Raw genomic sequence first — 25,790 nt, 5'->3', positions numbered from 1 at the left:
TGCAGGAGGAAGCAGCGCTGAGCCTTGGCCGGAGGCGGTGGCACCAGCAGCCGCGGGGATCCCCTCGCTGACCTCTCCCTGGTTAGTGCCCTGGGGCTGCTGATGTAGAGTACCCAGGGGGAGGATCCATCTATGCTGTTAGTCCCGTACGAAAAGAAACAACAGCTTCCCCTTCCCCTCGCTAACCCAGCCCCAGCCACGGTCAACCTCGGCTCTCCGTCGCTGTGTGACCATGGCCGACAGCTTGCGGAGATTAATCAACAACGAGAGCTGCAGGATTTTGCAGGAGAAGCTGGAGAACTGGTATAAAGATTACCACGTGAGTATGTGTGTGATTCCTCACAAACGTCTTCTCTTCGTTCGCCGCCGCGATGCTGTAAAGCGATTCGATTTACGGGGGGTGGTTTTGGGAGTCTAAAGATGCTGCTCAAGCCTTATATCATTTACTCGCCTAATGTTCTACCAACGGTGTTTTGCCATGAAAAAAATATCTTCCACCCACCCCAGGCAGTAGGGTGAAAACGTACTTCTTCTTGTCTCTACTTTTGTGTTTGCAAAGGGACTTTGTAGAGTGAGACAACTCAGGAATTAACATTTCTATTTTGTCAAATTAATGGGGGAAGAATACACAGTATAATAGTGGCTGTTTCAGAGTGTACATTTGGGCTACTGGAGAAAGACTGAATTTGTGTGAAGGGGGCTCCGCTAAGTGTTGGATACCTCGAGTGATTTCCCGGGAAAGCAGTAACCAAGGACGCTGGTTTCCAGACAGTGTTGTGGTTGCTATAGTTACTGACACCCATTGACACTATAAATGCAACATATCAGGCCAGAAACAACTTGCAGCAGAGACTGCTGATTTCCCTCTCATCTCCTCTTGGTGTTCTGATACACAGATCTGATCAGAGTAAAGTAAAAATCAGTTGCCAAAATGCAAGTTCACATCTCTTTGCAAACTCACCAGGGCCACTTACACTCTTTCACAGTGAATAATACTCCATCAAAAATATGTTTTCCCAGAAAGGATAACAGTGGCCTCCATTTGATTTCATAACTTCTTATATGTGTAAATATTTTTGAAAACACTTTGTGTTAGATATCCAAGCACAATAGCTGCACTGGAAAGTGCTGAGTATCATAAACTTCAAGGAATATAAGAAGACCTTTAAATACAGAGAAAAGTTAGACAAGAACTATTTTATTGCTTGCAACCAGACTGTGCACCAAGATAATATAGCTTGTTCTGCTAAGGTTCTCAAAGGCCTCTGGTGAGAATCTCCCCATCTCCAGTTGCTGCGGTGGAAATGGAATATGATTTTTTTTTTTAGTTGTCTTTAAAATTTCTAGATATTTTTCACTGTACCTGATTATAGTGTCACACATTTGAGGCATATCAGTTTGAGAACTATGAATTCACATTTAAAAAAAAATCAGACCCATTAATAATTGTTAGAAATTCAAAACTAGAACAAATGACTTGTTTTCTGAAAGCAAATTCAATTTACAGCTATTTCATGTTTGAAACATTTTTGTTAAACTGCTTTTGTTGTATAACTGAAAAGATACTGCAATTATAACTTAGCACCAAAATGAAGTTATACCTTGCAGATAACATAACTATTGAACATGGTACTGAATGTTCTTTGTAACTGTTCTATTAAATGTTACCTGTGGTACTATGACAAGTTTTGCGTGTGGGTGGGGGAAAATAAGATAAACCACAAGAAACAGTTCTTTTGTTGACCTGCATGGCTTTTTCTTTTTTCTTCCTATAACTTCTTTTTATTTTTATCTTGAATGAAGCCATAATATTTGTGGTTTTATTTTATTTCAATATTGTGCATTCTATTTTATTATAGTATTGTCTGTGCAGTGCCCTGCCTGCCTTGTCTGTCTGAGAATGGAGTGACTTAGAGGGTTGCTTTATTTTATTTTATTAGTACAGAACTGTTATTACTCCATAGTGTTTGAAAGCTGACTCCGTAAAATAAACACAGCTGACTGAAGTAGCTTACTTTGGGGGGCAAGGGATTTGACTTGGTCTCTGGTCACTTAAAGTGTGTGCAATTTCTTTTATCAAATAGAAACAATTAACCTAAAATATGTTACACATCAGCAGAAGAGCAAAGAAACCACTAATCAAGCTCAAATATTGAAATACAGAAGTTTTTGCCCTTAATGTACTGCAACATCTGATCTTGCAACATTACAAGATATTCTAATTGTAAAGTTACATATGTTACCCAAACTAAGAGGAATATGTGTGCCTGAGTAAAGGTGGTGTGACTAAGGCCTGGTCCACACTAACCCCCCACTTCGAACTAAGATACGCAACTTCAGCTACGTTAATAACGTAGCTGAAGTCGAAGTACCTTAGTTCGAACTTACCGCGGGTCCAGACGCGGCAGGCAGGCTCCCCCATCGACTCCGCGTACTCCTCTCGCGGAGCAGGAGTACCGGCGTCGACGGCGAGCACTTCCGGGATCGATCCGGGATCGATTTATTGCGTCTAGACAAGACGCGATAAATCGATCCCAGAAGATCGATTGCTTACCGCCGGACCCGGAGGTAAGTATAGACGTACCCATAGTAGATTTGCACAATTGCTCTCCTAACTGGCTTAAATCTCCCAAACTGTTGACTGGCTGGCTGGCTTGCCATTGGCAGAGATGGGGCAATTAAAACTATGATATAAACTACAGAAACCTTAGCAGATGGTAACTGCTGTTTGTAGCACATTTGAGATAAAAACACATTTTCAAGGAAATAGTCAATATAGGGTGAAATACATTTTCCTCGCTGCTAGTGTTCTATATTCTAATCTCTGGTCTATTTGTCTGAAAACCATTTATTTATAATTTGTTTGGGGGAGGAAATATTTATACATACACCTCTACCCCGATACAACACGACCCGATATAACACGAATTCGGATATAACACAGTAAAGCAGTACTCCGGGGGCGGGGATGCGCACTCCGGTGGATCAAAGCAAGTTCGATATAACGTGGTTTCACCTATAACACGGTAAGATTTTTTGGCTCCCGAGGACAGCGTTATATCAGGATAGAGGTGTACCATAATGTAGTGCTTACGTACCAAAGTGATATATATGAGTTTAAAACAGATAAATGCATGGTGTGGTACAGACATTAAAAAGGCAAATTAGACAAACATAGAACATGAAAGTAAGACAAAGGAGGTGGACAGAGAAAGTAGGGCTGAGAGTTAAAACAAATACAAATAACATGAATTATTATAGATTTTTTGTAAGGTCTAATATTTTAAAATATAGACTTGAGAAAAGAGGGAAGAAGCAGATAGCTCATGAGTTAACAGTGAAAAAGCAACGTCAAAGAGATTATAGCATGATTTTGAGATAGATTTGAAGGAGGAGAGTGAGGATACTTGGTGCACAGGAAGTAGGATGTCATTCCAGGTGCTGGAAATTGTTCATTATGACTGAGCCCAGATAATGTGCTCAATACAGAACACAAAAATGAAGACAATCCCTGCCCCAAAAATGTGCAAATCTTAGACAGATGCAGAGAAGTAATGTTGCTTTGGGAAACGCAAAGAAGAGGGTGAATTCCCCCCCTTCCCCATTTAATTAATAACTTACTTTTTTGTGGGCCTTATAGAAGGAAGTGAGTTTTTAGGAATTTGGGGAAATGCTACAGGGTAGTAGATTGGTGAATCATGATTGGGAAGATATTCAATGCATAGGGGGCTGTGTGAAAAAAGATATGGAAATAGTGGCAGGAGACAAATGAGGCTGGTGTGGTTGGCAGAACAGAGGATGGGTGGGCATGTTTTAAGAGACAAGGCCGGGATGTATATTGCAATAGATTTGAAGGGAAGAATGAGAAATTCAAACTTAAGGTGGTGGACAAGTTGAGGACACTGAGGAAGAGGAAGGCTGCTCAGGGAATCAAAATCAAAGAAGGAGAAGGGAGGATTTGGGTAGGGGACAATAACATCCACATAGAGGAAGAGGGGGTGAATAGAGTCTAACAATGCAGTGTGAAGAAGGCAGTGAAGTTGGCAGGGAGTGAAGTTGGAAGGCAGGGAGGGAGGGCTGGAAGTAGGAGGAATATGAAAATAGGATGACCGTGCATTAGAACTTTTCTAAATGGTATGCCAAACAATCTTTCTGGGCCATTTCTGAGTGGGATGTGTTAGAGAAAGAGAGACCACCATGAGGGAGTGCAGTTTTGGAGGGAGGTTTAGAAGGAGAGATCCAGGTTTCAATCAGAACAGAGAGTTCTTTAGAAATGGAGCAGGTGAAGAATGGAGAGGGGCAGTGTGAGAGGACAGACAGAGGAGATAATGGGAGGAGGAAGAGAGAACGGATAGGGAGAGGAGAGTGGGTAAAGTACAGCGTCAAGGTGGGGAGCAAAGGGGAGATGAGATTTAGATAAAAGGCAGAGCTATGAAGAGCCTTAAAAGTGAGGACAATTTGTTTGAACTTTCCCTAAATATGCTGTCATTGCAAGATTCTTATTCCTGGGCCTTAGCTTTTTAACATGGGACTGGCAGAGATCCCAGGCATTTAAGGATTTTTAACCCTTGAGGGGAGTGATAGTGGATAGTAGAAAAATATACAAAGATCATGTACTTTCTGAGCTGAGAATAAATGCAGCCCTTTGAACACTAGCCAGTTCCTTTTTGACCTTGGTCACTGAAGGAGCTCCCTACAGAAGATTACACCTCATTAGCCATTGCTCCAGCTCCTTTGAAATCCCAACAGTCTCCAGGGATCTTTTACCATACCTTCTCTGACTTCCTGTCAGGTCTTGTTCATTGGTGCTATGTATTGAGGCTCTTGCCTTGACCACTTCAACACACATCTGTTGATCTTCTACTCCCACTTTTTGTGCCTGTTTTTTCTCAGCTTTTGGCACTTGCCTCTGTGCATAGGTGCAGAGAAAGTTTTGATGTTTGCCATTTTTTTGCTTTGATGTTCTCAGTGCCTCAGCACTTTCTAAACAACACTTGGGTTCCTTTTTCCTTGGTGCCTCAGCATCAGCACTGTTCTTTGAGCACCAACACCTCAGTTAGGGTGCCACCGTTTCTCATTAGGGTACCTAGCAACTTTCATGGTGCTTGTTTTTTCCACTTGTTCTGGCACTTCCTTCAACACATACCCACGCTGGCAAGTATGGCATCTAAAATGGGAGGAAACTGTTTGTTGTGCTGACAAAGTTTGAAACCACGATGTCAAAGACTGACAATTTGTATATCTATTATGTTGACAATGATGTGCAGGGGTGCCAGACTGCCTGCATGTGTCACCACATGCCCTGATGTGGAAAGTGTCTCTAAGTCTTCCTGGAGGTACGCAATAGAGACTCCTGTAAGTCTGGCATGACGCTGGCTAGGATGGAGTGATTCAAAGGGTAAATCCTTGAAGCTAAAGCTGAGTTTTTCTACAACTGCTCAACACTGGAACACGGTGCCAGGGACAGCTGCGTTTGCTCAGACCTGCTCCTCACTCCAGTAATCCCAGTCAGACCGCTTCAATTCAGAAGTCTCCTGCAGCATCATCACCAGTGTAGCCAAAGGATGAGGCGGTACTGAGTTCAGGCTAATGGGATGGGACAGAACCTCTAGGCAGGAGTCTGAGACAGAAGGCACCACAACAGTCAGCAGTTCCCTGACATGCCTTTGCCAAAGCCCCTGACTCGTGATTGCTCCACATCTCTGTATTTTTTCACTCCTGCATTCAGATGAATGAAGAGGAGAAGGAGGTCATGATTCCAGGTATCCATGTATGCTTGGCAATCTGGTCTGATCACTTCTGGCTTCAAAGCATTCTTTGTCTTGGATGTTATTGGGTGCAAGAAATTTCAGTACAGTTGGAACTCTGTTTGCACCAAAATCTACTCTTGCATCCCAAGAGTCAGTGCTCCTTGGGCAAGTAGCTCTGGCCTTTACACTGACACCTCTTGCATTGGGAACTCTAGTGCCACCAGTGTCCATGCTTCTCAGAACCCTGATGATACTCCAGGCTTCCTGATTACCTGCATAGTTCCAGCTATTGGGGCAGAATCAAGCTGAGGATCAGGGTGATGAGGGCTGGTCTTTGCATTTAGATTAGAGGACTCTCCTGATGCCAAATACATCTCCACTATGAGAATACCAAGACAGTGACTTTGCGGCAGAGGATCCTACTTTTTTCTTAACTTTTACAGAAGTTTTCCATGACCACTGATTATTTCTGACCTGGTTTTAACTGAAAAATATACAAAGATCATGGTTAGGCGGTAACTAGACAGGAAACCACATCCATCCAGTAGTGTTGCTGTACCCTTGCACCCTATTTTTGACAAGTTAGTGATAAAGCTGTGGCAGATCCCTTACAGAGCTGTCCCAGCCTTGAAGAAAGTTAAGTAAAAAGTACACCCTTCCCTAAGACTGCCCCAGGCTATGTCTTCCCCACTCCTACCCTCATGCCTCCTGGAGCTTGGTGATGGAGGCTGGACACACTTATGGTATTGTACCCAGAATCCTCAGCTGCAGTGCTGGGATTCATTTACAGAGAAGGTTTATCAGTGTGACTGCAATCCTCCAAGTCATTCACTACCAGTCCTTCATGACCAAGAGTCAGGAGGAACAATGGAAGAAGCCTCTATTTTGGTTGATTTTTCTTCCTCAGTAGAAATGCCAGAAGCTTAAGAAGCTGATCATAAGGGCATCAGATATCGGCAACTTTTGATGCAGATGATGCAATGGTGAGGGCCACTTCTTTCAATAGTGGATGCCTGGAGATCCAGAGAGCTTAAGGACCTGTCTTACTTTATAGACAACTTGTTTGGGAGAAGATAGCGGCTTCTATACAGAAGGCAAAGGAGACAAAGGCCACACTGCATTATCTTGGGCCTTTGTCTTGTTCCTTGGGTCCCTCTTTCGAGGGAGGGAACTGAAAGTCTCCATTTCAAAGGCTGGCTTTCATGTCAAGAGCTAGCTTTAAGGGAGCTCAGTACCCACCTTGCACTTGGTGTTTGGCCTCAGCACCCCAAGAAGCTAAAAGTCCTAAGCTGCCTTTCAGCAAACACCAAAAACTGAAGGATTTGAAAGGTTAATTAAAATCAAGAACATTTCAGTTATCATAAAAATCCATATAATCAATTTTGGTAATTAATTCAGCTGACTGGTGTCCAACTTTTAATTTCGGTTCACAGACCCCTACCCCAATCTCCTACCTCCACGCTAATTGCCATGGAGATGGGAAACCTGCACGACAGAACTTATGGATATGAACATGGAGAATTTTAGGCAACATTCATATCTACAGTCATACCACCCCAAGGCGACATCTTATCAGATCTGAAAATATAGGTTGGATCAGTCCAGGTAATTAATTGGTTGGGAAACGCCTGGAGAAAGCCCTTGCACTATAAAAAGGGAGGATTCTCCTTTGAATGATTGTGCACACATACATTCTACAGCAGGTGTAGGTTGCAGCTTGCATGCATTGGGCACGCATACACCTGCAGAGGAATGTATATATGTGCAACACATCTCAAAGAAGAACAGTTAATACAGGGGTCAGCAACCTTTCAGAAGTGGTGTGCCGAGTCTTCATTTATTCACTCTAATTTAAGGTTTTGCGTGCCAGTAATACATTTTAACATTTTTAGAAGGTCTCTTTCTATAACTCTATAATATATAACTAAACTATTGTTGTATGTAAAGTAAATAAGGTTTTAAAAATGTTTAAGAAGCTTCATTTAAAATTAAATTAAAATGCAGAGCCCCCCGGATGGGTGGCCAGGACCTGGGCAGTGTGAGTGCCACTGAAAATCAGCTCGCGTGCCGCCTTCGGCACACGTGCCATAGGTTTCCTACCCCTGAGTTAATACATAGGTGAGTAACCATTTTTTTCTAGTACATTGTAGTCATCTTTCTGAGGCAGTACTGTACCAGTACACCAGTATAATGTTAGGGGCACTGTACTCCTGGAGGTACAGTTATTTCAGATGTGATATGTAAACAGAAATTCTGACCACTTGTCATTGTCGGTAAAGACGTTTTGGAGCTCTTCCTGACAGATGTAGCATTAGCAGTAATGTCCTGGACAAATTCCAACTCCAGTAATTTCATGAGATAGCTGATAGCTTTCCATAATTTTTTTTCTGCTTTTTGTATCAAGAACATAATGCTAGTTTCTTCCTGTTCTTGAACACTGTTTGTTTCAATATGTATTACAAACAGATAAAATCATATGTAAGCTATGTGTAACTATTGACGGTGCAACAAAGTAACCTTATAAGTGTGGTTTATTTCAGCTAGTCTGTAGAAATATATTTTGCACTTATATTGGACTTTTCATCCAATGATTTTATATCACCTTTTAAACATTAATGAAGTTTCATGCCACTTCCATGAGATAGGTAAGTGTTATTGCATCTATTTTATTAATGGGGAAAGCTGAGGCATAGAGAGGGTGAATGATTTCTTTTACCTAGTAAGTCAATGATAGAGTTGAAATTAGGACCTTGAATTCCTGACTCCCAGCCCTTGGTGTAACTGTTAACATCATGTGTTATTTTTTCACCCCTTGGAAGTATCTGAACATTCCAATGGCGGTCTAGGAAGCTGTAATGAAGTCATAGACACAATTATAGAAAAAGCTCTTATATCATGTTCAGTGTACATCATAAACATAATTATTTAGAAAAGTCAAAACAAAATAAAACAAAACCCCCAAACATATGTTTTAATTCTTCTGATTTACAGATTAACTCATGTGATCAGAATCTGAACCAATGTTGTGAAATCGTAGAAATGAACTCCATGATTCAGGGGCAACTCTTCACAATCCTCAATCAAACCGCTCGAGAAGGTGAGAATTTTCCATGTCTCTATGGTTTGTACGTATCACCTCCATTTTCTTTATAAGTGCAGACTAAGGATTTATCTCTGCCTTTTTCTCACATATACCTGGTTTATGTATTCTCTTAGGTGGGCATTATGCAGGTGTAGAGACAATAAAATCTCGTCTCCTGCCATGGCTGGGGACATGTTTTTCCAGTACTACTTCGGGAAGGCCCTTTGAAACCAGTCTTTCTCTCATTCAGGTATGCTGAATGTTTATTTTTAAGATGATAAAAATATATAAATCAAAGACTTCCTGCAATTAAAAATCAATGTTGGTTTTTTTTTTTCTAACTAAAACAGTGTTTTCTCACCGTTTGCCTTCTGAACTATTTCCATCATTGTTAACTTGGACAGTTATGTCATTTAAAAAAAAAAAAAAAGCTTTAAAAGGGGAATGAAAGAAGTCATTGAAGTTAATTTGACTAAATTAGCTTAGCAAGCCTAAGATCTTTTATCTTGTCCAATAAATTAGTTTCTTATATACATTTTTACATCAAGGTAAAGAAATTTGCTAATTATAAGTTTGCTGTGATATCATCCTAAGACTTTACGCCAGGGGTTGGCAACCTTTCAGAAGCGGTGTGCCAAGTCTTCATTTATTCACTCTGATTTAAGGTTTTGCGTGCCAGTAATACATTTTAATGTTTTTAGAAGGTCTCTTTCTATAAGTCTATAATCTATAACTAAACTATTGTTGTATATAAAGTAAACAAGGTTTTAAAAATGTTTAAGAAGCTTCATTTAAAATTAAATTAAAATGCAGAGCCCCCCGGATGGGTGGCCAGGACCCGGGCAGTGTGAGTGCCACTGAAAATCAGCTCGCGTGCCGCCTTCGGCACACATGCCATAGGTTGCCTACCCCTGCTTTACGCCATACCTGTATTGTAAGCAACTTAGTGTTTTGTGAAACTCTTCATATGAACTGAGGGGCGCGCATAAGGTCCCATGCCCTCTAACTGTTAGTTTTCGTTCTTCTGAAGGTTGGGCTCTAATACGTGTGTTGTGAGAATTTTTTTTACAGGAAATAAATATAAATCATGATACCACCATGCACCTAACTTTGAGGACTAGGATAGCAGTGGTGTGTGTTCCTTTTCTCTTCCACTGCATGATTCATAAGTTTTACAGAAGGTGCTGTTTACAATACTTCAGCTGGAGATGCAGATCTTCTGTGGCACTCTTGTATGTTTTGGGAGAAAACAGTAGTGTTAGCTAGTGGGGAGATGAGAGCAAATGTCTTCATGCTGTCCCTGATTTCTCACTTTACATTTCCCCCCACCCCCAAAATCACTGTTAAACTGTTTACAGTTTAAATAAGCTATTTCCCCTGGGTAAAATGACATCTGACCATATGGACTAGGATTAATCTGGCTAGGGTCTGTACTTGGTACAGGGAATAGAGCAGTTTTCTCTTAATTTGTTTTTACAAATGACAACATTTAAAAAGGTGTAGTGAAAGAAATAATCTATGTGATAATTTATGGGTTTTCAACTGCATGTGCAAATGAAAGGAAAGCCTTCAAACAGAGAATTGAAACCCAGCGCACAATTACTAGTTTATTTACAGTTTTATAAGGGTATGCAATGTGGTATTAAAAGCAGAGTTGCTTGTGCAAGGGTGTATCCTTTTCAGTTATACTAGTTGATTAATTTGCTCTTATGATTTCCCCCCATTATTTTGCATGCCCAGTAATGTGTAGAAAGTTAATTAATACAGGAAGAATTGTTGGCATATTTAGTTCTAAGAGTTTACTAGAAAGGAAAAAATATGGACAAAAAGTAGTGTGTATATTTGTGCGCATATCCATATGTATATCTATCTAATATCTATCTATCTTACAATGAAATAGTAAAGCACCACTATATGTAACTTTTCCCACAGTGTAATTTAATCTCTCTCTGGCTGTTTTGTGCTCTCTCTCTATTTGAACAAGTACAATGTTTTCTTTGTTTAAGATCAATTTAGAATTATTCTTTACTGCATCATTTCAGAAATGCACAGCCTGTCATGAGACATTCTAAGGCAGTGGTTTTCAACCTTTTTTTCATTTGTGGACCCCAAAACATTTTGAATGGAGGTGTGACCCCTTTGGAAATCTTAGACTTAGTCTGCAGACCCCAAGTTGAAAACTACCATTCTATGGTAATGACAACCTTCCACAGACTCCTTAGACATAGTCTGCGCACCCTCAGGGGTTTGCGGACCACGGGTTGAAAACCACTGTTCTAAAGAAATGTTGTATAACTTTCGGGCATAACATTCAAAAAGTGTGATATTTGTATTTCACTGTAGGAGTCAATTGAGAAAGAAAGGCAGCTGAGGGAATTTGCCAGCACTCGGAACCATGAACTACAACAGTTGGAGAAAGAACTGAACTCAACTCGTTTACAACTCACCTTAGTGCAACAAGAGTAGGAGAATTAACTGTGTATTTTTTCAATAACAAATTCATTTTTCTTCTCACACCTCACTTCTAATAGAGATTTGCAAAATGTTTCATTTCTGCTTTGAAATAAGAATTTAAAATGTATCTAGACTCTGGATTTTCTGAATTTGAATGATGTGGGACTGTATACCCAAGGCATTAAAAGTCATCTAGTAAGTAACTTAAATCTTGGTTGGTTGGTTTGTTTGTAAAATTAAAATTAAAATAATTTTTAAAATCATCGGCTGCCTGAAAGACAATAGGCCTGGCAGAAATTAAACATTTTGCCCCAAAAACTTTTGATCATAATACCGGTAGCTTATTTAATACAGATTCTGTACTGCAAGTTGCACAGAGGGAAATTTTCATGCCACGTATGACATTTGGCACATTTTGGATATATCCAAATATGGTTTTTTGTTTGCAGTGTTGTTGTAGTTGTGTTGGTTTCAGGATATGCGAGACACAAGGTAAGTATGGTAATATCTTTTATTGGACCAACTTCTGTTGGTGGAAGTAAACTTTCGAACTACACAGAGTTCTCCAGGTCTGGAGAAAGAAATCAGAGTGCCTGAGCTAAATATAAGTTGGGACAGATAATTAAGCAGATCCACAGGATCTCTGCTGTGTCCCAGCTTTTAAATAGTCTTTTGGAGGAACCACTCTGGTGTGACAGACCTCCAGGGAGCCCTTCTTTTTAGCTTCAGGGTAGGCCACCCAGCCTCACCGTCTTCTAGACTGAACCCCTGGGCTCCAGCACTCCTGCTTCATATTGTGAGATTTGTCTAGTGAGTCCAATTGAGATAGATTCGTAGTAGAGACTTGTACACTTTTCAGGGACTAATGCACCTCAGCAAGTATTTGCAGTGACTTCAAAGCACAGTAGGATTTATTACACAGCATTGGAAGTCCTTAGGCTAGCATAGTGAAATAAAGGTTGAAGCATAGTTCATTCTGGTCAAGCCAGAGTAAACCACTAGTCAAACTGTAGTGGATTCCATCTTAGGCTCTGTCTCTTTCTGACACCTTAAGAGAGCTTAGCTATCTGTCCCTACTTCTATTTAGTTTAGACATTCTGATTTCTTTCCACAAATGTGAAGAACTTGGTATAGTTCGAAAGCTTGTACCTTCCACCAATTATAACAGGGTTCAAAAAGAACTAGATAAGTTCATGGAGGATAGGTCCATCAATGGCTATTAGCTAAGATGGTCTGGGATGCAACCCCATGCTCTGAGTGTCCCTAGCCTCTGCTTACCAGAAGCTGGGAGTGGATGACAGGCGATGGATCACTCGTTGATTCCCTGTTCTGTTCATTCCCTCTGAAGCATCTGACATTGGCCACTGTCAGAAGAGAAGATGCTGGGCTAGATGGACCATTGGCCTGATCCAGTATGGCCGTTTTTATGTTCTAACAGAAGTTGGTCCAATAAAAGATCTCATATTACCTACCTTGTCTCTCTCATAATCCAAAATATGACATTTCATAGAAAAGGTATGGTTGAAAAGAATGCCCAATATTCTTATCCTTCCAACTACTTATAAATATGCTTCTCAACAGCTAGGAACAGGTAGGTCTAGCTAGCAATCAGAGGTATGACTGCAGCATGTGTAGATGTACCAGAGCTAGTTTTGATCTAGCTAGCTTGTATAACAACAGCAGTGAAGCATAGTTTATACAAACCCGTCTGGAGCCCTGGATATCTACTATTGAGCAGCTAGCTTGTGCTTCTGCTCATGGTGCCACAACTTCATTGCTATCATTATTAGAGGTAGCCAGATCAAAGCTAGCTCAGGTACGTCTACACATGCTGTAATCACACCTCTGACTGCAATGTAGTCATACCCAAAGAAAGGGAGAAAAACCTTGCATAATTGTGATCTTTATCTATTAGAAAGATTTCTGTCTTCCTTAAGTATTGAATGAGGCTGCTCCTGTGCATCCAGTGAGCTATAGCATGCAAGCACTCTTCTGGGGTAGATGCTGAGGTAGCGGGTTCTGCAGGGCAAGAGATGTATAGTTATATATCAGCACACTAATACTCTAGTGTTCAGAAATTATGACTGCAATCCTGCTCCCATTGAAGTCAGTTCCAAAACTCCCATTGATTTCAGTGGGACCAGGATATGGTCCTGTCTCACCCAGGGCCTCCTTGTATGTATCAAACAGCATATGGGTAGCAAAATAGATGCTTGAGGGACACCATATATTAGTTCCCTTAGTAATGACATGTAACCGTCTATTACCTCCAGTTGTCTCCTGCTTGTGAGTGGGGGACAGTCATAACAGTAACATATTTGGATAATTAAATTAAGCAAATAAATAAAGGTAGTAAATGAAGATTAATATCTTAGTGTTAGCTAAAACTAAGCTATTATATTTGCTATATTATTTAAAAAGAAAACAGCAATGAGATGTGTGCAGGAACAGCGATATATTTCCTGTAATGTTTTCATTGTTGTCATAGGCAACTAAAACTTTAAAAATGGCTGCTAGGAGTGAAACTCTCTGCGCATTTACGTTTTAACCGCTTAAAAGATTTTGTTCCCTTTAACCTGAAAGTCTGTATTTCACTATAAGTTGTGCTCAAATAGCCATTTTCAAGAAGAAAACCCTCAATATTAAAAGCAGCTGAGGCTTGAATTGGAAGGAGGGGGGTAGATAGTTGGTTATTCTAACCCCCAACTTCTTGCCACTGCTTGGGGGAAGGGGGGCAAAGGAAGAGGGACTTGGGGAAAAAAATTCAGGGATATCATCATGTTTTTCCTCAATTCAAGCTATGTATCTGTCCACAACTGTTGCTCTCAGGAGCCATTCTGTCAGCTTTATAAAAAGTCTAAAGTCAGTACATCATCAGAAATGTAAGTATTCCTTTGTGTGTAAGGTCAGGTCTACCCTACAGTCTTCTGCTGGTGTAGCTATGTTAGTTCGGAGTATGCAGACCTGTGATCTCTGACCCACAGAGCTGTTTAGAAGATGTCCCTAGTGCAGGTGCAATGTAGCAGTTACCACTTAGGCTTTAGACACCTGCGTTTTAGACACTCAGCTTATATCTTAGCAGGGTTCTTCCTTAGATCATCATGGTAAACTACAAAATTTATGCTTGTCTGGTTTGTAATGTCATCAAACTATTGAGGTTACGTGTGTATAAAGTCTTAGTCATAGTTTGCTTTTGTGTTTTATGCATTTTAAGGACACCACATGGAAACATTTTAATAACAAAAATGTTGTTTATAGAACATGTATGCAAAAGGTTTCTCTGCTCTAGAGCTGATGAAAATATACTTAGAATGGTTCTTTGTGTTAAAGTAAAATAACATTATTTTTTTTAGATTTTGCTTAAAACTTAGTTTGCTTTCAAGCCAGATATGAATAGTTTATTGCTTGAGAGACCTATGAAGTCAGCAATAATTCAGCTAATTATCTTATAGATTATTTATGAAGGTGTGCATCATCCCTGCACTTGCATGTGGAGCTCCCATGGACAAGTTTAATTTGAAACAAAAGGTTGGATATGAGAGATTTTCCATGAAAGGCTGATTTACCAAAGAACCCTGTTTTGGGAGAACTGAAAGGGAATTTTTTTGAAAATGTCTGGTCATGGTTTCCCATTAGCTCAGCAGATGGGCTGTCAAAGAGCTGTGAGCCTGAAAGCCCAGAGAATCCCAGTTTAGCATGCTGCCAAGGAGTTTAGGAGGCTAGTAAGCTGGCAGGAAATAAGGGAGATTTCCATCTAAATTTAATCAAAATCAACACCTTTCTGTTGAACATTTCAATTTTGACAAATTGGGATTTTTGGGGAAAATGTTCTGTTGGGACATAATGGACCAGCTCTGTTTACATATATTTCATTAATTAAAACAAACCCAACGCTTACAAAAATAGGTCTTTCCAAACCACTATATAAAATCTTTCTTGCTATGCTCTGATGTGGTCCCATTATCAATTAGACGCTTGGTGACCATGACCTATCAGGTAAGTCTTTTATATTTATTCTGGGAGTGTGCCAGAATCTCATGGATCACTAGATGGAGCAAAGTCCAAAGGTATATAGCCACTATTGAGAGTGCCCTGCTGCCAGGAACCAGTGGCGGATTAAGATTTCATGGGGCCCTGGGCCAGAGCAAATGGGGGGGCCCCTTCCCACCCCTTCTACCTGTGGTCCTGCCCCCCTTCTTCCTCTTCTGTCTGTGGCCCTGCCCACAGCCCAACCCCATTCTGTCCCTTCCCCCGTGATCCCACCCCTGTTCCACCCACAGTCCTGCCCCATTTTGGCCCCCCACTGCGGCCCCACAACCCGTTTGCTCCTTTCTGCCCCCCGCACTATGGCCCCAAGATCAGAGAAGCTCTGTCCCTCCCGCCATGGATCTGGGGCCGCAGCGGGGAGTGAGAGTTACCCCTGCCCTAAGGCCATGGCAGGGAGTGAGAGCTCCTCCAGTCCCGGGGTTGCAGCGGGAGTCCAGACACTGGGGCTTTCCCTGCTGCCCCACGCTTCTGCCAGGGAGTGGGGTCGGGTGCGGGGGCTTCCCCCACCCCACCCACCTGGGCACTTCTGTGGTGGATTTCTGCTGGGGGCAGGGTGCCCATTTTTTCGGGGCCCACAATTGGCTGGGCCCCTGGGGACGGGCCCCATCAGCCCATTGGATAATCTGCCACTGACAGGAACCAATAATATGAGCATCTCAGCAGATCATAGTCACTGTGAAAGGACAGAGGAAGAGATACAGTCTCTCAAATAACTAGTTAGGACTGAAGAGCTGGCAACTAACACTTTGAACTGCACACAATAGCCTGTGTGTAGCATTGAGCACTGGAGTTATCAGATCAAAATGACTTACCCTATTCGACAAGCAAATCACAGCACACTGTACTTGCTGAAACTTCCAAGTGCTTTTCAACAGTAGCCCCAGTATAGTATGTTGCACTGTTCTGGACTGTTTAGAAAAATATTGTTAACTGTGGCAAGGATCATAACAGCAAGAAATGGTCTCAGACTTTGAGCCAAAGCATTATATATAATTGCTTTCATCTGGAATTCCAAGAATGGCAATAAACTCAAGATGGTAAGCCATATTGGTGAAATCAGACATAACAGCTTCAATAAATGGCATAGTCACAATTATGGCCCATTCCTCTAAATGTTTTCTATCTGCATATCAGCATCATTCTGTCTCATCTTGGTTGGATATAAACTAGTTTGATCCTGTGTGCATCTCCTCTATCAAACTCTTAGTAAGCAAAGACTATGGTATCCATGTTGGATGAAAAGAAGATGTAGATCTGAGTGTCTTCTGCATGTTGATGACACTGTAGGACAAAACATCTCACAATCTCCTCGTGCTGCCAAATGTCTACATTGAACCTGAGAGGAGATAAAATGGAATGCTGGAGGACTCCATATGAGAGCCCCTTGGGAAAGAAAAAGTGTTTTTGCCACCTTTTGGGATCTTTTAGAAGAAAGAACGAATTGTCTGTACAGATCTATCTAAACCTTTGGTCAATAGAATCAAAGGTTGATGAAAAGCCTAACTAAATCACCTCTCTTCGTTGTTTGAAGGAGATAGATGGTATTGTTATCCTTGGGTGACTATCAAAAACTAGAGTTGCAGGGATTGAAGAAAGAGGGAAATTATTGATTTATGGTAATCACTAAGGCTGTTAACATCAAAACAGTCTCTTGAGTGTGAGGCACTTAGTACTGGATGTTAAAGGGTGGCTGGCAGCCTTTCATCTTGAAAGGAGGCATTAGCAAGTGTCACTAATAATGGGTTTTAAAGCTCCTTGTTGATGCTGGGATGCATCTCCCCTAAAATACCTCAGATACATACCTTAGACCATGTCCACACTAGAGACCTTACAGCGGCACTGCTGTACCAATGCAGCTGCGCCACTGTAAGATCTCCTGTGTAGCCGCTCTATACCAACGGGAGAGCATCTTCTGCAGACATAATGTGTCCACACGAGCACTTCTGTTGGTGTAACTTATGTCACTTGGGGGATATTTTTTTTCACACCCCATAGTAACATAAGTTATACCAACAAAATTGCTAGTGTAGACATAGCCTTAGTAAAATTGATGACTGTAGTTTGCATAATGCAAACATAAACTCTCCGGAAATGAAAATGAATCTTCTTGGTAGTGGCTTGGGGGACTTGTATTTAATCAGAGCTAAATCTACATCATACAGCTGATATTAGTTAAATATGAAGAGTGTTTGGGCATGCAAGGAAGGGAAAGAATGGCTTGCACTGCTCTCCAGTGATGATGCCTTCCAATTCATTTGTGGCAGTGAGGGCTTCTGGGACTATCTATAACTGGCCTTCCTCACCTGGAAGGGTGGTCTGCCAGAGTGGGGTTAAAGATCAAGTTGTTAAGGCTGTACTCAGCAGACCAAATGAAGAGAAGTAAACATGTATTTTGTGTATGTTTTTTGTTCTTTTTTTTCATAACTTCATAACTTCTCTTGAAAGTTACATGCTCAGCTTTTCAAGTTGCTTATGACATTTCATGACTCATGAGTATGTCTCATTAGTGGAGCAAAGTAAAATAGTGTGTGAAAGACAAAACAGTGTTCTCCTCAGTCAGGACTTTGGGGGTTTGTCTGCTAAGCAACACCAAGAGAGTACTGAATATTTAGGAGTTTTCTAAACATCATAGGGTGTATCATCCCCAGGTACAGGAAAACCCCAAGAATGTGAACCTTCAGAGTTTACCTCATAAAGTTCCTTTCTCATTGTCCCTATAGTATATCAGAAATGTTTCATAGGCCTGTCAAGATCAAGTGGCAGGAGGAGATGAAACTACACAGATTTTCTTAGAATTACGTGGTTGTGAGACCCCTTTGTGTTATACCTCATGCCCCCTTTCACTTCTGGCAGTACAGTAACTCCTCAGTTAAAGTCATCCTGGTTAACGTTGTTTTGTTGTTATGTTGCTGATCAATTAGAGAACATGCTCGTTTAAAGTTGTGCAATGCTCCCTTATAACATCGTTTGGCAGCCGCCTGTTTTGTCCACTGCGTGCAGGAAGAGCAGCCCGTTGGAGCTAGTTGGTGGGGGCTTGGAACCAGGGTGGACTGGCAGCCCCCCATCAGCTCCCCACTCCCCTAAGTTCCCTGTGTGGCAGCCACCCAACAGCCTATCAATTGCCGGCAGTTCAACTGTCCTGCCCCGCACTACCATGTGCTGCTCCTGCCCTCTGCCTTGGAGCTGCTCCCGGGAGCCTCCTGCTTGCTTTACAAGGGTGGGGGGGAAGACGGGGGCTAATGTCAGGGTGTCCCCCTCCCCTCTGCTCCTGCACCCTGCTTACCCCATCTCCATAGAGCGGGGGGGGGGAGGAAGGACACAACAGGGCTCAGGACCGAGGGAGCTTGCCGACAGCAGCTGCTGTCTCAACTTGCTGATCTACTTAAAAAGGCAGTGTACTTAGAGTGGGGTCAGCGTACTGAAAGGGGCAATGCACGTCTCTCTCTCTCTCACACACGGTGTGTGTCTCTGTCTCTCTTTGCCATGCTGTCTCCCCTCCCTCCATTCCTGCTGCCTTGTAGAGTGTGAGGCTACATTAACAACAATGGGTTAACCCTTGAGGGTTCAGCTGATTGCTAATTCATCATTTAGCAGCAAGGCATTCCCTGGGAAATATCCCACCCTCTGACTTCATCACCGCAACCAAGCTTCACAGTCATCATCGCTGTGTACCTGTTACTGTGTGTGTGTGTGTGTGTGTGTATATATATATATATATATATATATGTCTTTTTGTCTGTTGAAAAAAATTTCCCTGGAACCTATTTCCCCCCCCCCTTACGTTAATTTATGGGGAAATTGGATTCACTTAACATTGTTTTGCTTAAAGTCGCATTTTTCAGGAACATAACTACAACGTTAAGCGAGGAGTTACTGTACAGCTCACTAAAGAGTTGTGCTGACTTCCTGTGGGCTGACCCCAACACTGAATAACAGAGGGGATTAATGCTGAAACTGTCAGCATTGATTCTTGTGGGTTTGCAGGGGGATGATGCCAATTAGAGTAGTTAGCCTCCATTTTTGCGCCCTCAATCCTCAGGCTCATATGCCCACCCCTTATCACACTACTGAGCACAGTGATTAGAGATGGTCAACATTTTTCATCCAGAACTTTTTCTCCCCAAAAAAGGCAGATTTGAATCAACCAAAACATTTAGGGAAATTGTGGAGATTTTGGTGAATTGTTTCAGTCAAAACAAACAAAGAAAAAAAGTTGGAAATGTTGAAACAAACTACTTTTCAACCAATTTTCAATTATGGTAGACAGTGAGGCATAGACATAGGGAGGCCAGATAACAGGCATTTCAGCAAAGGCTTCGGTATGAACAGGAAGAGATTGTTTAATTGGACTGAGAGGAGGAAGTGCTAGATGAGAAGGGAGTGAAGTACAAAGAAAGGCCCATTATGTAGGCTGGAGCAAATCTGCAGAAGACTTTAATACAAAAGAAGGCAATTTTGAGCTGGACCCTGTAATAAATGGGGAATCATTGGTAATGATACAGGATGATGGTGGCGTAGTTGCATTTCTTTGTACCATACACATATGAAAGTGGGCAGCAATATTTTGCACATGTAGGAGTCTAAAGAGCAGGGACTTGGGGACAGAGATGTGCTAATTAAGTTAAGAAGAAAAATTAAGGAAGATTTTGGCAGTGATGCTATGAAGGCAGTGGAAAACAGGCAGTGTTGTGGAGCTAGAGATGCGCAGGTTTGCAGATGGAGTGCTCATGTTCAGAGATTATGCCAGATTATGATTAATGGAGACAAATTGGGGCATCTAAATTAGGGACGGAGATGGAGTAACTGGAGCTGTATAAGTAATTCTGTTAGTATAGTTTAGTCAGATATGACTTTTGCAGACTATGCATGCAGGTGACCTGCAAAAAAAGAAAAAAAAAAGTCTGCTAAAATATTTGCTTTGTCATGCAAAATTCAATGTGAGAATCTGTACCTTTAATTTAAAGGTATATTTCTGGTTATTAATTTCTCTTGCAGTCTGGCAGAAGCCCAGATGGCTCTTGAAGACACAAAGACCAAATCAGCCACTACCCTTTTGGCAGCAGAGGATGAAATTGTTCATCTAAAAGCAGCGTAAGAAAAATGTGATGTACTGTAGGGCTATTTGTGGCAGTAAGGCAGCATGCAAAGACACAGTTTGTGATTTGTTTGTGTTTTGTTTACATTTTTATAATGCTCAATTCCCCACTGTCCTATGCTACTCCAAATAAAGGGGAATAATTCCTCCTACTAACACATGAGACCAGGTAAAGCTTTTGTCATGTGTTGTTCCCCTTTATAAAGTTGACTGACTGATCCTGATCAGTTGTCTTCTAGACTCTAGCAGTTGGATACAGCTCTTTTGGCTGGATAGGCTTTGAGGTTTTTTTCCCCCCTCTGTGTTCCTCTCTCCAGTTGTCTGGGTTTAGTTACAGTTATTTATGCAGGGGTACTTTACTAATAATCTCTCTCTTTTCTTTTTTTTTTTTTACCTCACTTTTCTTTGGAGCATTTAAAAAAGCATGGTTTGGACACATCTGGCTTTCTCTTAACAGCCAGTTGGTTAGAGCTTTGGCTCTGTGTATAGAGAGGCCCTGTGACTTAGTGGAAGTAGATCCAGGGTGCGAGGTCCCATGTTGGTTGTATGTCCAGTGTGAGTAAATCATGTGTGAGAGGTCCCAGGAGTGTCATATGCAAAACCTGAGGTGTATTAACAGGAGTGTTGTATGAAAGACTTGGTAGATAATTGTTCCCCTCTACTTGTATGGGTGAGGTCCCAGCTGGAATACTGTGTGCAGTTCTGGGCGCCACAAACTTAGAAATATGTGAACAAATTGGAGAGAATGTCCAGAGGAGAGCAGTAAAAATTATAAGATGTTTAGAAAGCATGACCTCTGAGAGAAGTTTGAAAAAATAGAGACAAGAAGGGACATAGGATCACAGATTATATGGAAGGGAACCTCGAGAGGTCATATAACCTATTCCTGTGCACTTAGGCAGGTCAAGTATACCTAGATTATCCTGACAGGTGTTTATCTAACCTGTTCCTAAAAACCTACAATGAAGGGGATTTCACAGCCTCCCTTGGTAACCTATTCTAGTACTTATCTATCCTAATAGTTAGAAATATTTTTCTAATGTCTGACCTAAGTCTCTCTTGATATGGATTAAGCCAATTCTTGTCCTGTGAACGCAGAGAACAATTGATCACCATCCTCTTTATAACAGTCCTTAACATATTTGAAGACCATTATCAGGTCCCCCTTCAGTTTTCTTTTCTTAAGACTAAACATTCACAGGGTTTTTAAAAAAACTTTTCCTCATAGGTCAGGTTTTCTAAACCTTTTATCATTTTTATTGCTCTCCTCTGGACTCTCTCCAATTTGTCCACATCTTTCATAAAGTGTGGCTCCCAAAATTAGACACAGACTCCAGCTGAGGCCTCAGCAGTGCCAAGCAGAGCGGAACAGTTACCTTCCACATCTTCCATATGACAATATACTCCAGAATGATATTAGCCTTTTTCACAACTGCATCACATTGTTGACTCATATTCAATTTGTGATCCACTATAACCCCCAGATCCTTTTCTGTAATACTACTGCCTAGCCAATAATTTCCCTTTTGGTGTTTGATTTTTTCCTTCATAGGCATAGTAACTTTGCACTTGCCTTTATTGAATTTCATACTGTTGATTTCAGATCAATTCCCCAATTTGTGGAGGTAATTTTGAATTCCAATCCTGTCCACCAAAGTGCTTGTAACCCCTCCCAACTTGCTGTCATCCACAGATTCTATAAGCATACTCTTCACTCATTATCCAAGTCATTAACGCAAATGTTGAAATGTACCAGACCCAGAACAGACACCTGTGGGATCCCACTAGATACCTCATCCTAGTTTGACAGCAGAGCACTGATAATTACTCTGAGTTTGGTTATTTCATCCAGACCACATTTCCTTAGAGGTGACAGTTTAGTTGACTAGTCAATTCATCCTTCTTATCTCCAGGTCAATGCTATCTTTTCACTAGCAGAAAAGAAGTTTTGATCTAACAGGATGTAAGATTATTCTGATATTTGGCTTTTCAAAAGAGGTGATTTAGTCATGCTTGTTAAGCAAGATGCCTGCACTTTAAATGTAAATGGAAGTGCTCCACTGCTTGAAAATAATGGGGACCTTATATGCCTAATAACACTGTAGGAAATGGTGTAACTTTTCTTCAGTTCCCCTTTTCATTCAGGACATTTAAGACAGAGAGTGGACTGTTCCTGACAAGAAACCAGGTCATAAAAGCTTTTAAATCATGCCCTGCTCCCTCAGAAGAAAAGCCTGGTGCGGTTTCTTGCAGCCCAAAGAATTGATCCCAGTATTTCAGGGATGATTAAGAAGTCCATTCTTCCAGTTAGCTGGTCCTTGTGCAACTGATGTACTGGGGAAAAAAGTAGCATTCTTGATCTTATGAACATTCCAACATTTCCATGCTTGGGTAGGTAAGGTTTACCCATACATCTTAGATAATTATAAGACACCTATCAGTATGGTATGTAAGTACCAAGAGGGACAAAGGTGTTCTTTCCTAATCAATGGATTGTGAGGCTGAGAATCATGTTTCTGCCTTAATCCAGTTGGCTCTGGTTACACCGTGGGTGTGCCTGCCAGTCTGGAATCCATGACAACATGTCTGGATATCGAGTTCTGAATGCATTATCCTAAGTGTCTCTCTAACTGCGGTTGCTTAATCATTGATCACCTCAGTTTGAGCTCTGTCTGGCTGTTCTTGTCCCTGGATCTAATATATAATCTCACCTGATGCTTGCAGGATAACAGTAATTGGCAGAACTCAGTGATGGATTCCCAAATAGGTTCTGGGAATAGATTCTCAGATACTAGCCTTTTGAATGCCAACTTGGGGCACAAAGGGACCCATACTTATGGTCTTTCATAAAGATGGGCTCCCTTCATCTATTGGGTAGAGTCTAGATCAGGCAACTCATTGCTTCAACCTGGAGTTTAAAGGCCAGGTAGTAGGGATCCAGATATAGCATACCAGCATAAATTGAGGTTTGTGGACGGAAAGCATAAAGATGAATGCGTGAGGACCTAGCCCACCAAATCTTCTTATAGCAAGAGAGGAATTTTCTACCATTCTCAGTCATTCATGGGTATAGTAGCCCTGAATTTCATGGCAGTCTGGCTCAGTGAGTCAGATCTAGCTAGAGGAATTGGAACTGCATGAGTCCTTATTCTTAGTATGTTTTAAATGACCGTATAGATTTCTAAATAAAGTGCAAAGTAGTGAGAGTACTGTTTTTCATATTCTGAGAATCATTGCCTCTGAGGCTGAATACTTTCATCTATAGATACTTCCCTCACCTATGAAAGGATAGCCTATTCAGCAGTCATCTCAGTTGGTCACATATATACACTCTGAGACAGATCCTCTGTTCCATAAACCTGATAGTCAAAGGTGACCAGGAGCCTTATGACTATCAGCCTGGTTCTTGAGCAGGTGCACATGAGGAGTTTTTTAGAATGGTTATCTTGCTGTTCCCCTATGTGTAAGCAGGTTATATGTTCCACATCTTAGGTTCTGTGGCTCTTTGATCAAGGCTTACTCCACAAAAAAAAATCAACCTCCTGATCTCTAACAGGTGATACTTGTATATCTTTCGGATCATTACAGATTTGAGCATTCCTCCTTTGAAAGTCAGGTCCTATATGCTGTAGTTCATCCATTTTCTCAGTTTTTCTTAACTATACCCTCTGTTCTGGTACTGGGTACTTGAAGTTCCCATTTGTCTAGGAGGACACAGAAGGATCTTGGAGACTGGTAATTTCTTATCTGTTAATCTGATTTCTCCAAATCCTGTACATAGAAACCCAGGCATCCATTTGCTGTTATTGTTGTGTCTGGATTTCAGATAGTTGTCCTGTATTTTTTCTTAATTTTCTTTGTAGGTTTTTTTAAGCTGAAGTCTTATTGCTCAAGAAGATCCTAACTGATCAGAGCCAGGCAGCCCATTTTTAGAGAGAGTGATGTCATAGAATATCAGGGTTGGAAGGGACCTCAGGAAGTCATCTAGTCCAACCCCCTGTTCAAAGCAGGACCAATCCCCAACTAAATCATCCCAGCCAGGGCTTTGTCAAGCCTGACCTTAAAAACCTCTAAGGAAGGAGATTCCACCACCTCCCTAGGTAACCCATTCCAGTGCTTCACCACCCTCCTAGTGAAAAAGTTTTTCCTAATATCCAACCTAAACCTCCCCCACTCCAACCTAAACCTCCCCCCAAAAAAACTTTGCCTTTTTTCTTTCTCCATCTGCTAGAAGGAAGTACTTGTATCCACTTATCTGGTTTGGTATAGTGGAACTTAAACAGGATAGAACCCCAACTGAAATCAATGGGAGTCTTTCCACTGACTTGAGTGGGAGCTGTATCATGTCCTGAGACAAATACATGATTGCCTCCTTTCTTTCCTGCCTTCACTGCACTGTGGGTTAGTTTTTTTGTTTTTGTTCTGTTTTTGTTTTTTAAGGATATTGAGAAATTATGCATAAAAGAACAAGAGAAATTTGTTCTTTGGTTTTATGGCCCACAACAGTTGAACACATTCAGCAACTGAACATTTTCTAATACATTCATATATGGTATATTACTCTATGTGTCTGTTTTTTTCTTTAAAAGAAAAATGCCAGAATATTTTTGAAAGGACTTAATTTTTAATGTATATTTTCAACCCTATGAAATAACTGAAACTGCTCTGATCTCAGCATGCTTTCATCAAAATTTTTCTCCAAATACCCTCTTATTATCACTGTGCTTCTATGTCAGTAGAGCAATAATTAATCTGGATTCTGGCATTGTGTGTCTCTTTTTTGGGGGCTTCTAAAACTGTATTTTAATCCTATTCAGTCTGTTATTCTTTTCTTGAAATTTTATTGCAGGGTTATTTATTATTTTGTTGAATTGATCATAGTTAAGGCTATTGACTGTTTAATTTGGCCTCTTTTTTCTAATTGTATTCCTTTTTTATTTAAAAAAATCTGATTATTTCATAGTACAACTTTTAGTTTTTAATGACCACTCATTCTCCCACTCCAGAATTACCTCTCATGCTGTAATCAGCCAGGCACCATTAGTATGAGTCTTAAAAACTCCCTCACTCGCTGATGCACTTCTGGAAATGACAGAATTTGAATGGGTCATTTGATGAGAGTGGAACATCAATACAGAAAAAGTAAAAATCTTACAAATGAAGATGAAATGGTCAGCTGGAACAATTTACAATAAGCAGAACAAACAAAGGAGCAGAGGACATGCATCCATTAGTTAGAGGTAGAGGCTACCTAGTGTGCTCCATCTAAATAGAGGGGAGTCAAGGTTGGTTAAAAGATTAATGGGTTTACCTTAACAGGCTTGAATAAAACTGAATGAAGGAACAAAGTGCCAGCCTTTAT

The 25,790-nt window shown here is 41.0% G+C and overlaps 1 protein-coding gene across 1 annotated transcript in view; it reads left to right on the top strand.

The window, feature by feature from the left end:
* The first annotated feature begins 232 nt into the window (after positions 1–232).
* SPATA18 (spermatogenesis associated 18) overlaps positions 233–25,790 on the top strand; it is a 45,889-nt gene continuing 20,331 nt past the window's right edge. Inside the window, exons 1-5 of the mRNA XM_065405619.1 lie at positions 233–319; positions 8,742–8,847; positions 8,967–9,082; positions 11,176–11,294; positions 20,329–20,424. Of these exons, the coding sequence (XP_065261691.1) occupies positions 233–319; positions 8,742–8,847; positions 8,967–9,082; positions 11,176–11,294; positions 20,329–20,424 (524 nt within the window). The remainder of the gene's footprint in view (positions 320–8,741; positions 8,848–8,966; positions 9,083–11,175; positions 11,295–20,328; positions 20,425–25,790) is intronic.

This window comes from Emys orbicularis, chromosome 5, assembly GCF_028017835.1.
Source record: "Emys orbicularis isolate rEmyOrb1 chromosome 5, rEmyOrb1.hap1, whole genome shotgun sequence".
Classification (NCBI taxonomy): Eukaryota; Metazoa; Chordata; order Testudines; family Emydidae; genus Emys; species Emys orbicularis.
This window is presented reverse-complemented; position numbering and strand designations above follow the sequence as displayed.